Below are 13434 nucleotides of genomic sequence, written 5' to 3'. Positions count from 1 at the left end.
GGAATCTCTTTCCGTTGATGCTATGCATCAACTTTGGCCTTCCTTGGGGATTTTCGGTCCCCCTCTAAGGAATGACTCTTGGAGATGGTACAGTTAGAGGCACAGTGGTAGCATTACCTGCCTCTCCAAGGGTTGACTACGGTTCTCCTCTCTGAGACTCAGCAGTGGGTGACCCGCCAGAGTTTCTTGTGGCTTTAGCTGCAGCTACCTTTGCAATTGCTCATTCACTTTTTTTTCATGTAGCTGCAGCGTACGAACGAGAGCAGTTGCATACCAGTACTCCTCAGAGTTACCAGTCGGGAAATCCTCTTGAGGTGAACCCAGAAGCTGACTTGGGCCAGTCTTCTAAGCTTGCTGATTATGCTGTGCACTCTTAGCCTAAGCTCGCTCAGTGCAATGAGGTTGCAAAACGTATGAAGCACTGAGCTTCTCTGCCTGGTGTTGAACTCACCTCTCGTATGTGAGCGAGGCCCACCTCACTCACGTGGTCCTCCACCCCCTGGGTTTAGGAAACGAGTGCTGGATTTAGTGATGCCAGGTTCCAGCTCTTTGGAACAAGACAATGATGGAGTATGGAGGTTGTTTTCTTTTCCCGCTCCTCGCTGTCGTGCCTGTAGGGCTAGAGTGAACGGCGTTTCGTGAGGCCAGGAACTTACCTACGCCTTTGGTTTCTTCCTTTCATAGGGAAGAACCTACCTTTCCTGCTGTGTATCACGCAGGAGATCCATCTCGTACTTATTTTCTACCATACGAGCAAGCGCCTGTTGTTGGAGCTTTCTGAATTCGTGGGGAAGCAGACACACTGTGAGATAGTTCCATCCGTGCTAACTTGGTTTGGGAATCCGCCGAGGTCGGAGTCCTAGTTCCACCAAGAGAGGGAACCAGTTGCATTGGGCTAATTGAGGGCTACGAGGGCAATCCGACCTTTGAAAGTCCTGAGCATGTCCAGGATTTTCATTAGCATGTTTAAAGGTGGAATCGGGTAAATCCTCTCTCTCTCTCTCTCTCTCTCTCTCTCTCTCTCTCTCTCTCTCTCTCTCTCTCTCTCTTTTTTTTTTAAGCTGTTTTTATAATTATACCATGAACCATACAAAACAAAATCTTTTTAAAGAAAATCTATACTGTTTAAAATATTACAAAATAACACCGACTCATTACCGAAGTCTAGGCTATTCACTGCCGATAAACTAACTCAGCTTACGTGTGAAAGCCTTTAACACCCGAATGGAAAAATAAAGCTTTTATATATACTATACTAAACAAAAATAATGCTTTAATATACTATCATTAACACTACCATTAAAATTATCGAAAGGTGAAAGAAAGATAAAGATTACCGAGAACGTAACCACAATTCTGTTTACATTTTGTCAGCTGGACTCGCAAAAGTTGATTTCATTGTTGATGTGGAATTTTATCCTTAAGTAGGCTATTTATTATGAAATTATGTTAATAAGATGTAAGGTAAATATCGTTTTGTAACATTTATTATCCAGCACCGTATTTAGGGCTAACAATAAGCTTAAAAAGACAATAGATTTGATACATTTTGTAGTGCTTGACTCGCAGACTTTGAACAGCTTAGCAGATACAGAAAATTTATTTTAGAAAAATAGCAAACGCATAAAAGGGGAATCGCATAATTCGGGACCCTACTGTATGTACTTTTCCATTCTTGCATGGTACTTATTCTCATTCACCAGTCCAATTGTTCTGGTGTCTTAGAAAATTATTCCAAAAGTTTACATAGAGAATCATTAAGAAATCTGTTAAACCATACAACAAACACTTAAGCATAAAATTGCTACCTCCCCTAAATTCCTTAACAATCATCACTTCTCTCCGCTAAATCATTTGATTTACATTCTCTAACAATCCTGTAATTATTGCAGTCTATTTTGTGTGATAATTATCTATGGTCATTCATCTAATTCTTTTGGTCTCTTACACACTTGTTTCATTACTTTCCTCCTTATTCATTTGCTCTGCCTGGGATAACCACATTAAGCCATTCACATACCAAATCTCTCAAACCATACAGCACTAGCTCAAGCAATTGAATCTGAACCATTCTTGACATTTCTTACCAATCATAGGTCCTTTGTGCAGAAACAAAAGATCTACGTTCTCTAACATTCTAATAGTCCTATGTCAAGGCAACTTTGACATCAAATGAGTAATGGGAATAATTTTTCAGTCACATATTCCTCCAAAGATTTGTGAAATCCTCAATAGTTCTTGTAAGTGTGATATCAGCATTAATCATTAGCAGCAAATATACCAATAGCTAAAGATCTCTCTCTTCACTGTGCTCTCTCCAAACAAAAATAGTTTCAAAAGTTTTGTACAAACCTTAAAAGCAGCTGTCTCCATTTTAACCTTCCATTTATTTCAATCGGGCTCACTTATTCAATACCTAAACAATCATTCATTTCCTCAATCATTCATAAGCTGATACAAGTAGAAGACTGCTTCAAGTGTATATTTGGTTATTTTAATTGACTTTTCTGCAATCCACTCTCTGATATCGGGTACTTTCACGTTCATTTCTTTAGCAAACTACTCCCTTGTATACTTTCTCTTTCACTTCAGGAAATAGCTGTCATCAAATCTGTAATTTCATTTCTTTCTCCAGGAACATTCCACCACAAAATCAAGATTCCTCAAATCTTCAATAGTTCATGCAAGCCACTATCAACATTCTTCATAAGCAGCAAATATACCAATTGCTGAAGATATGTTATTACTTTATTTTTTTTTTTTTTTTTCAAAAGTTTCATGCTATACTTTTAATGCAGTTAACTCCCGTTTAATCTTACAATGATACTCTTTTATCTAGGAACATAAATATTTATAATGATAGTTAAAATGGGACATTCGCCATTAAATCATTCATAGCATAGCCATAACTTTCTTATGAACTACTCTTTCTCCTTTTCTGTTGCCATTATCACATCTTTTACATATTCAACTCCTCCTTACAGTACCCTCCTCGGCCCTTCTTTACATTACCCTAGATCTTAACCTTTTTCCCAGATCTGCTGTACATGCATCTGTATTTGTTGTTTTGTAATTGCCTTGACAAAAGTAGTCAAATAGTTTTTCATTAGATGTCAATGCCTTGGTTATTCTGTCAACTTAATCTTACAAGTTGACTGTGTGCTTCATCAGCTTCACTCCTCTCTATTTTCTATTCAGTGCATCACCTTTCCTATGTATGACTTGTGCAGCCTCTTTTAACAAGTTGTGTTATTTCTGGTATTCCATGGAGCTTCCACATTTGCATGTATATCAACACATGGGTACATCTATTGTAGGTATGACACAATTTTGTGAATGCAATATTTGTTCCTTCTAGGTATTTTATTTGATATAGCATTCAAGATGTTCTTAATCTTTCAGGCCCGATTGTGCTGTAGTTGGTGATGTTTTGGTGCTGACTAAACCTTTAGGAACACAAGTAGCTGTGAACGCTCATCAATGGTTAGACCAGCCAGAAAGATGGAACAGAATTAAGTTAGTCGTTTCCGAAGAGGATGTGAGAAAGGCATATCAAAGAGCAATGGATTCAATGGCACGACTCAACAGAACTGGTAAGATTGGATTTCAATGGTGTGTATGTTGCATTCATAAATTATTTGAGTACTTGATAAGCTTCCTTGATTTTGCATTGTAATGTGTTGTCCTAAAGGGGCCATTGCATAAGTTTTAGTGAATTGAGTTTTTGCTTTGACTATAGGAATAGGAAATATATTTTTATAGGAGGACTGTATAATTGAAGAATTATTAATTTTTCTTTTGAATGTTGTTTTATTTCAGCCGCAAGACTGATGCACAAGTACAATGCACATGGTGCTACTGATATTACTGGTTTTGGATTGCTTGGTCATGCTCAGAATCTTGCAAGAAACCAGAAGAGTGAGGTATCTTTTGTAATTCACAATCTCCCAATCATTGCAAAGATGGCGGCAGTTGCCAAAGCGTGCGGTAACATGTTCCACTTATTACAAGTAAGTGTAATCAATCTATCTACCAATGCACTTCCCCCAATTTTGGGAGGCAGTAGACAAAAACATAAAAAAACATAAAGGGACTTTTACTCTCTTACCTCCTAGCTAAGAGTACAGTAGTAGTATTTGGTAATAAAAGAAATATCTCCTTCTCATACTGGTAATAGTAAATACAGTATTTATGAATATGACACATTTGTAATTTGTTCCGTAACTGGAATACAAACCACACTATTTATTAGGGGTTATACTTTCGGCGGAGCTGAAATGACGAGCCATTAGAATTTAGCGAGGGTTAACTACCCACACCGCTAGTTAGCGGGGGTAGGGGGTTAGCTTGCTACCACTCCCGTTCACACACCTGTGATTTAGTCACTTTACTTTTGGCTCGGATGGAGAGCGGTTGTTTCCGCTTTTCCTCCTCGCCTATTCTGGACTGCCATTAATTTTTGTCTGTTAACTAATTTTTCTTATACATGTACTGTATATACAGGTAGTGCTACTTACGACTATTTTTTTCAGGGTGATGACATCACAAGTCTATCGGAAATAGTATGCTAATTGGACAAATATTTCTTTGGAAGTAATCTATTTTTTCGTATAAAAATAAACTGATTTATCTTGATAAATTATTATTTTCGTTTATTGATAATATACAGTATTTACTTTCAGTAAAAAGTATATAAAGAACAGTTTTAATATCTTCCGATTTCATATCAGTGTCTGGTGACGTCATATTACTGGCGCGAAAGCGACCGGGCAATACAGCGATTTCCTTCCAATAGGCTAACGATTAATATTAGTATTCCCATTATGGAAATATCAAGTAACGATACAAACTATTTTATGGTTCTGAATCAATTGTCATGAGTACTACGTAGCGTAAATTTTATTCTACGCTGTTTTATTTAATACCTGGTAATAGATCCATATTTATCTAAATAAAGTAAACTCATAGGACAAATATTTTCTTAGAAATAATATTACCTTTTACATTATGTAAATGAAATACATTTGCTTGGTACATACATACATATACCAAGGCACTTCCCCCAATTTTGGGGGGTAGCCGACATCAACAAATGAAACAAAACAAAAAAGGGGACCTCTACTCTCTACATTCCTCCAGCCTAACAAGGGACTCAACCGAATTCAGCTGGTACTGCTAGGGTGGCACAGCCCACCCTCCCACATTATCCACCACAGATGAAGCTTCATAATGCTGAATCCCCTACTGCTGACCTCCGCGGTCTCTAAGGCATCGGAGGCAGCAGCAGGGCCTACCGGAACTGCGTCACAATCGCTCGCCATTCATTCCTATTTCTAGCACGCTCTCTTGCCTCTCTCACATCTATCCTCCTATCACCCAGAGCTTTCTTCACTCCATCCATCCACCCAAACCTTGGCCTTCCTCTTGTACTTCTCCCATCAACTCTTACATTCATCACCTTCTTTTGCTTGGTAAGTTAGTATTTTCATTCACTTCTTGCAAGAAAAAAGAACGGGGATTTACATATTTTGCAAGTCATTCTTTGTCGAGACGTGTCTTGTAACGTCATATTTCTGGCGGAAGCGCGCTGGCAAACCGAATGATTTCCTTTCATCGTGTTACATAGTAATCTTTTTACAGTATTCCCATCATCGAAACACAGAGTAACGATTAGTGGTCTGTATTAGTAGTTATGAGAATAGTACTACTTACCACAAACTTAAGAAAAATAGTCTGACAACGTCATATTTCTTGTGGAAGGTGAATGGCAAATCAAATGATTTCCTTTTGATGTGTTACTGATATTCCCATTATCGAAACATCGAGTAATGATACAAAGAATTTCTTATAATGTTCAAAGAAATGTGAACATTTAACAGGGAATTAAAAATCAAAATGAGAGAGAAAAGAAGATATTTTGAATAAGAAAATTACATAAACAATGAGAGAGAGAGATTAATTATGAAGATATTTTGAATAAGAAAATTACATAAATAATGCTATGTGCGCATAATCGCAGTACAGTAGCGTGACCTGGAGATCAGCTGATCGCTACCGATGGTAAAACCAAAGTAATTGATAAATATTGAAATGCTCCCGAAATTGAAAAATAGCACACAAACTTGCTTTATTAAACCCCTATAAAACACTATAAGTTCTAGTGAAAATGAATTTAAATATTGTATAAATCTTTAAAAATGAACTAGCCGTACAAACGCATGTACACACAGAAAAAGAGAGAACATAATTGTATGGTTAAAAATAATGGCTATAAATAAAGTATATGAAAACAATGATATCATGTAACATTCTGGTGCTGTATATAATATTCATCATAAATATATTTCAAATAAATTACGTAATTATATAAACTACGCCATTTGTATGTGCAATGCGGGACCGTCGGATCAACAGCACAGCTGATCACAACCAAAGGTAAAAAAAAAGCTGGTAATTGTTGACTGCAAAAATGTTTCCAAAATTGAAAAATAGAATACAATAGGAATTTATTAGAGCATAAGATATACTATGGAACAAGAAAATTGAATAATGATATACAGTAAGAAAATATTAATAAAATGTGACTTGGATGATTGCCGAGTCAAAACACAGCTTAATAAATCTACGGAAACTTCACTTTTTTAGTTCGACATACGCCGAAATCGACTTACGACGAGCATCTCTGTCCCTATCTCCGTCGTAAGTCGGTGACTACCTGTATGTGAAAACATTCTTAATGTTTATGTATATATATGTGTATAGAAATGTGATAAGTTTCCTTTTCAGTGTTTGTGCTGTGCGTGTGATACATATACGACAATGACACTTGCGTACATTACCAGCCGAATAAGGCTAGCACAGTTCCACTTCGTGGGGAACGACCTCTCCCTCTCTGGTCCATCGGTCTTCCCGTCGGCATATAACTGTTGACTCGGCCGCCGCAGGGGAATCGTCATAGCTTGGACCCTCTTCATTCAATTATTGTCTTCGCCTTTTCCCTTTTCCTACAGGAAACATGGATTACTGAGCGAAGGGAATGTGGCCTCTCAGAGATTGACTACGGTCTTTCTCTTCTCAAGGTCGTTCACCTTTCAACAACAGTGTACTATTGGGAAGAGCACCTTTCCCGTTTGCGGATTAGGTTGCGCTTCCGATTGTTTGTCTCATCGGAGGATGAGTGGTTCTCACTGTTAGTGAATATTCTTAACTACGCCCATCCTGGTCTTACAGGATCGGCTTCTGTCTCCATTTCGAGACAACTGACTAACCTTAGCAGACTCAGTGGCAACCTTGCATTACCACCGGAACTTCTGAAGTCTTTTTACCAAGATCCAGTGATCAGGGTAAACCTGCGGAAGTCTTCCCTACTTCCCTCCCAGAAGACTGGTGTATCTGGGAATGATTCTAGACACCAATCTCCACAAAACCTTCTCAAAAACGAGGACAGCTCCCATCCCAAAGTGACTTGAGTCGGACTGGAATCGAGCCCTCGATCCCCCAAACATTCTGACCCCCATGGGACCAGAAGTTTGGACGAACCTCAAGGGATGGGTGTCAGTCTAGAATCTACAGAGCAGTATAACCTTCTCATCCTTCCCCTCAGACTTGATGTTGTGCTTAGAACACATCAAAAGAAGAGAGGAGGGACCATATTTTTGCACCACACGACCTCAGCCCTCTGGACAGAGTCCGAAAGTACCTTCACTTAATCTCTAAGAGATGAAGGCCAACTTTCCGGTCCTTCAGCAGCCTCATCGGTTCCTAACAGACCACTCAGTGATGTGATGGACGACAACACCACATACCACATAGAGGCTCACATCGGCAAGCAAGAAGGAACTTGCTCGTAGCCTCTTCCCATCTAACAGTATAAACGCTAAGATGGGCCAAAGCCTGTTCGGTACCACTATCAGCCCACTTCATTCCAAACTAGAAGAACGTGCTTGCCGACAATCTGTGCACAGCATCTCAGATAAGGTATACCGAATGGTCTTTGGATCGCCTTGTAGCTGAGAAAGTCCCGACTTTACGTGGTCCACCAACTAGGGATTTTTTCACAATGCTCCTGAACCTCAGGCTGCTGTTGCTCCCCAGCCCTAGACCCCAAGGCTTTCTGGCAACAATGGTGGGTATGACAATGATGTTTACGTCTCGTCCCTGTTTTGTCTGGAGAAGGGCACTCAAGAAGGCTAGAACATCGGTCAGCCTCTCAAGGACTCTCCTAGCTCCGCTACGGCATTATGCAAAAACGGTTTTCCAAACCTTTTGCAGCTCCTGATAGTGTCTCCAAGAGAACCCTCTCCACATCACAGACAACCCACTTTTGACACCTACCACAAGCTATAGCTTTGCTATGATTGTACGCCTGGAGACTACCCAGTACCTCTTTTGTGAATAGGTTGTCTAGATATCTGAGGAATTCCTCAGCATCAATCTACCAGGCAGTATAACTTCTTGTGTGGTTGGTGTCATCCTCTCATCGATAGACCTTTCCTAACTCATACGGACTTACGACTTGCGTTTCTCCAGTCTTCCTCTTGGAACATTGTTCAAATTCTCCAATATCTAAAGAGACCTCCTTATGTTCCACTTCACCAGGCAACAAATTTTCACCCGATTTAAGAAGACAATGTTCCTACACAATCGGACAGCAACCATACGAGTCAAGGAACTTCATGGTCTCTCTTTCGACATCGCCCATTAATGAGAAGGGCGAAAGACAATGTTCAGTTTCGTCCCTGAGTATGTCGCCAGACAGTCTCCAGAGGTGACGGATCCTACACAAGTCTCCACTCGGTAACGGACGATCCAGATCATCCGCTACTGTACCCGGGGTAAGGTATGAGACTTTACCTAAAGAAAATAGCAACAGCCCACCCGGGTCCCTTCTCTTGTCATCAGCACTGGGAGAGACTAGAGGAGGATCACTGAAACATCATCTCGACATGACGAATCAGTGTCAGGGGCATAGCTATGCCCCTGGTCCTTCATAGCAGATTACTCTGTGACGCAGGTTTTACAAGAAAGGATGTGAATGCTCCAGGTGACTTTCACAACCTTATTCCTGCAAGACGTAACCCACAGGAACTCGATACGATCTCTATTGGTCCGGTGGTGGCTGCACAACAGCTGGTTGTATACCTCAAGCTCCTTATTGGACAAGTAGCAGAAGGTTGAGGGCACTGTTACCCGGTTTTAGTCTGCGTGAATGAAAAAATTTGACAGGCTCTTATTCTTTTCTTCATCCTACCCTCTCGTGGAGAAAGCAGCATCCTGGGTTCTCTGCATAAGCTGACCTCAAACCACTGCAAATAAACCATGCTCCCTTGTGTACCTAGTATTAAGCTAATACTGTTGCGTCCCCATACCCTGGCGAGGTGGTATTGGGAAGTCTTGGTTACGTCAGGTTTTTCCTACATAGACTCGGAATAACTTTACCTAGACAGTCACACTTCTGCACGTCTCAACACACAGCTTGCGTAGGCCGCGGACCTTGGGTAGCAAGGTTTGAGCGAGGGCAGGGACTCCTTATTCTTTAGTACTAACATACTTTGATAAGGAGCCCCTGGGCAAAGCCAAAAGCCAGATTGGCAGTGATGTCCACCCTTCCTAATGGGTGAGTCACCCCCTAATAAATAGTGTGGTTTGTATTCCAGTTACGGAACAAATGACAAATTTGTAGATAATTTTTATTTTTCCTAACTATACAAACCTTAGCTATTTATACAAACTTGGCCGCCAACCCCATCCCCCTTGAAGTCCTACCTCCAAGCAAAGTGACTAAATCACAGGTGTGTGAACGGGAGTGGTAGCAAGCTAACCCCCCCCCCCCCCACCCCCGCTAACTAGCGGTGTGGGTAGTTAACCCTCGCCAAATTTTAATGGCTCGTCATTTCAGCTATGCCGAAAGTATAACCCCTAATGAAATAGCTAATGTTTGTATTGTTAAGAAAAATACAAATTATCTAAGAATTTATCATGTTTCTTCAGTGAATAAGTTATTGGGTTGGATGAGGTTTGATATAGCTCCCTAAATGGAAAATCTTATTGATGTTCGTGTTTGCTACATTCATCATCATTCCCACTCCCCTCACTCCTGTCTCTTCTACGGTGACTACTGCAAGGGATTCTGTCTAAATTAGTGTGGCTGAAGGTTTTATGGTTTTTTACGGTGACTACTGCAAGGGATTCTGTCTAAATTAGAGTGGCTGAAGGTTTTATGGTTTTTTTACGGTGACTACTGCAAGGGATTCTGTCTAAATTAGTGTGGCTGAAGGTTTTATGGTTTTTTTACGGTGACTACTGCAAGGGATTCTGTCTAAATTAGAGTGGCTGAAGGTTTTATGGTTTTTTTACGGTGACTACTGCAAGGGATTCTGTCTAAATTAGAGTGGCTGAAGGTTTTATGGTTTTTTTACGGTGACTACTGCAAGGGATTCTGTCTAAATTAGAGTGGCTGAAGGTTTTATGAGTTTTTTTTGGTGGGGTTAATGGAGGCAACCTTTCCTTTGTTGTCCTTCTGGAGAATTTTAAGAGCTCCGTAGACACATCTACTTCGGCATTAGTGTGTGTATCGGTTACTAGGTTGCTATTCCAGCCATTGTTATTGCTAATCATAATTGCAATTACTGACTTCAAGATTACTGTACTTGCCTTTACTAAAGTAATTTATGGAGAAAAAAGTAATAACAGCTGTTGGAGAAACAGAAACCTTTGAAGTGTTGTATTACACCCGAGGTCAACATTAAGCCTGTTTTTATTTGTGTTGGTCTTTGATTGATAAGTGAAAGTATCAGAAATGATGAGTTATGGGAGGTGCTATATGCAGATGATTTGGTGAATATTGCTGAAAATTAGGAAGAATTACAGAGAATGGTGATAAAGTGGCAAGAGTCTGAAAAGGGGTGGCTTGAGGGTAAATGTGGGTAAGACTGAAGCTATGGTGAGCAGTAAGGAAGGTAGGGACAGTATAGCCATACATGAAAGAAGAGCAGCAGTTATAAAACAGATAGAACAATTTAGATACTTGAAATCAACTTTAAATCAGGAGGGAGGAAGTGAGGCTGAAGTTGAGAATAGGGTAAAGGCAGCATGGGGAAAGTGGAGAGAGGTAGCAGGGATGGTATGTGATAAGGAAATGCCAATCAAGGTAAAAGTCAAGATCTATAGCACAGTAATAAGAACAGGATTAATGTATGGATCAGAAACTTGGGCTTCAAGATAAAAAGAGGAAGCAAAGCTTGAGAGAACAGATAAGAATGCTTAGGGGATTACGGGAACATCACTGAAAGATTGGAAAATAATGAAATAAGAATGGCAGTAGTAAAGATTACTGAGATGATAAGTATGTCATGACTGAGATGGTGTGTTCAAAATGTCTGGTGGGGAGATAGAGCGGAGGGCTTGGTAGGAACCTGTTAGGGGGAGAAGATCAAGAGGGAGGAAGAGAATTAGATAAGGTGAAGGATGATACGGAGAGAAGAGGTTCGGTCGAAGAGGATGCCTTTGATAGAAGGCATTGGAGAGGGTGAATTAGACAACCAACCCCTTATTATAGGGATAAACGATTGGGAAGAAGAAGGACTAAGTCCTTGATGGGTTTGGGAGATTTGGAAATGCTATTATTCTAGAGGTATGCTGTTTCACTTATTACTGGCATGCATGGAGTCCTATATAAATAGCAGCAACATGCTTTCAGGGTAGGAGGTTTTTCTTGTTTGAAGGTACTGTAATTGAACATTAGGAAAGGAAAAGAAATATTACTTAATAAATGAAAGGCTGGAACATACCTTACCTTATTTGCCTTATTGCCTTATTTTATGTTTGGGTTCCTCCAGGTCCCTCAGTGTGAGGCACCTCGTATATCCCCCAGAGAGTTGCTAATGCATATTCTGGTGTATTTTGCATCTTCCAGTCAGGGATGCATCTTGGGTATTTATCGAGCTTATTCTTAAACACATCTACGCTCACTCCTGATGTGTTTCTTAGATGAGCTGGCCGCACTTTAAATAGTCGCTGCATTATCGATGCTGGTGCGTAGTGGATTAATGTCCTGTGTGCCTTCCTTAGTTTTCCTGGTATATTTTTTTGGCACTATTAATCTACCTCGGCTTGCTCTTTCTGATATTTTTAGCTCCATCATGTTTTCAGTAATTCCCTCTATTTGCTTCCATGCTTGTATTATCATGTAGCGTTCTCTTCTCCTTTCTAGACTGTATAGTTTTAAAAATTGCAGTCTTTCCCAATAGTCAAGGTCCTTAACTTCTTCTATTCTAGCAGTATAGGACCTTTGTACACTCTCTATTTGTGCAATATCCTTTTGGTAGTGTGGGTACCATATCACATTGCAGTACTCGAGTGTACTACGTATATAAGTTTTGTAAAGCATAATCATGTGTTCAGCTTTTCTTGTTTTAAAGTGTCTGAATAACATTCCCATTTTTGGTTTACATTTAGCCAACAGTGTTGCTGTTTGTCGTTGCATAACATATTCCTATTTAATATTACACCAAGGTCTTTAATTGCTTCCTTGTTTGTGATTGTCTCGTTATTAGGTCCCTTGTATGCATATACCATTCCTTCTCTGTTTCCATAATTTGTTGATTCTAATTTATCGGAGTTAAATACCATCTTATTTATCTCCGCCCATTCATATATTTTATTTAGATCTCTTTGTAGTGAAGTAATTTCTCTACTTTTCTTGTGTCATCGGCGAAACTTCTCACTACAGAGTTTTCAACATCACAGTCTATGTCTGAGATCATAATAACAAACAGCAGTGCAGCTAATACCGTACCTTGTGGCACGCCAGATATTACCTGAGCTTCATCTGATTTCTCGTCATTTGCAACCACTATCTGTTTTCTGAATTGCAGGAATTCTTTTACCCATTTTCCTATCTTTCCCACAATATTATGCTTTCTAATTTTTTTCTCTAGTATATTATGGTCTACCTTGTCAAAGGCTTTTGCAAAATCTAGATAGATCACATCTGTGTCTTTTTCATTTATCATATTTTTGTATATGTTTTCATAGTGTGCTATCAGTTGGGTCTGTGTACTTTTTCCGGGCACAAAACCGTGTTGACCTATATTAACCAAATTTTTAACCAAATGATCCATTATTTTCTTTTTTATTACCCTCTCATACACTTCCGTAATATGTGATGTTAGACTAACAGGTCTATAATTGCTTGCCTCTAGTCTTGATCCACTTTTGAAGATAGGGGTTATATAAGCTAATTTATGTTTAACATATATCTCGCTCATATCTACAATTTGTCTTAGCAGTATTGCAAGCGACTTCGCGATAGTGTTTGCAGTTTTTTTTAACAAAATCGCTGGAACTCCATTTGGTCCGGCTGCCGATCCATTTTTAATTTCGTTTATAGCCTTGACAATATCTGCTTCATTAATATCTGTATCCGTTAGATAT

At 39.6% G+C, this 13434-nt stretch overlaps 1 protein-coding gene across 1 annotated transcript in view; it reads left to right on the top strand.

Moving 5' to 3' along the window:
• Sps1 (inactive selenide, water dikinase) overlaps positions 1–13434 on the top strand; it is an 80585-nt gene that overhangs the window by 59340 nt on the left and 7811 nt on the right. Inside the window, exons 5-6 of the mRNA XM_068388528.1 lie at positions 3403–3593; positions 3820–4010. Of these exons, the coding sequence (XP_068244629.1) occupies positions 3403–3593; positions 3820–4010 (382 nt within the window). The remainder of the gene's footprint in view (positions 1–3402; positions 3594–3819; positions 4011–13434) is intronic.

The sequence above is a fragment of the Palaemon carinicauda genome, chromosome 15 (assembly GCF_036898095.1).
Source record: "Palaemon carinicauda isolate YSFRI2023 chromosome 15, ASM3689809v2, whole genome shotgun sequence".
Taxonomy (NCBI): domain Eukaryota; kingdom Metazoa; phylum Arthropoda; class Malacostraca; order Decapoda; family Palaemonidae; genus Palaemon; species Palaemon carinicauda.
Note: the sequence above shows the minus strand (reverse complement) of the source record. Positions and strands in the feature narration are given on the sequence as shown.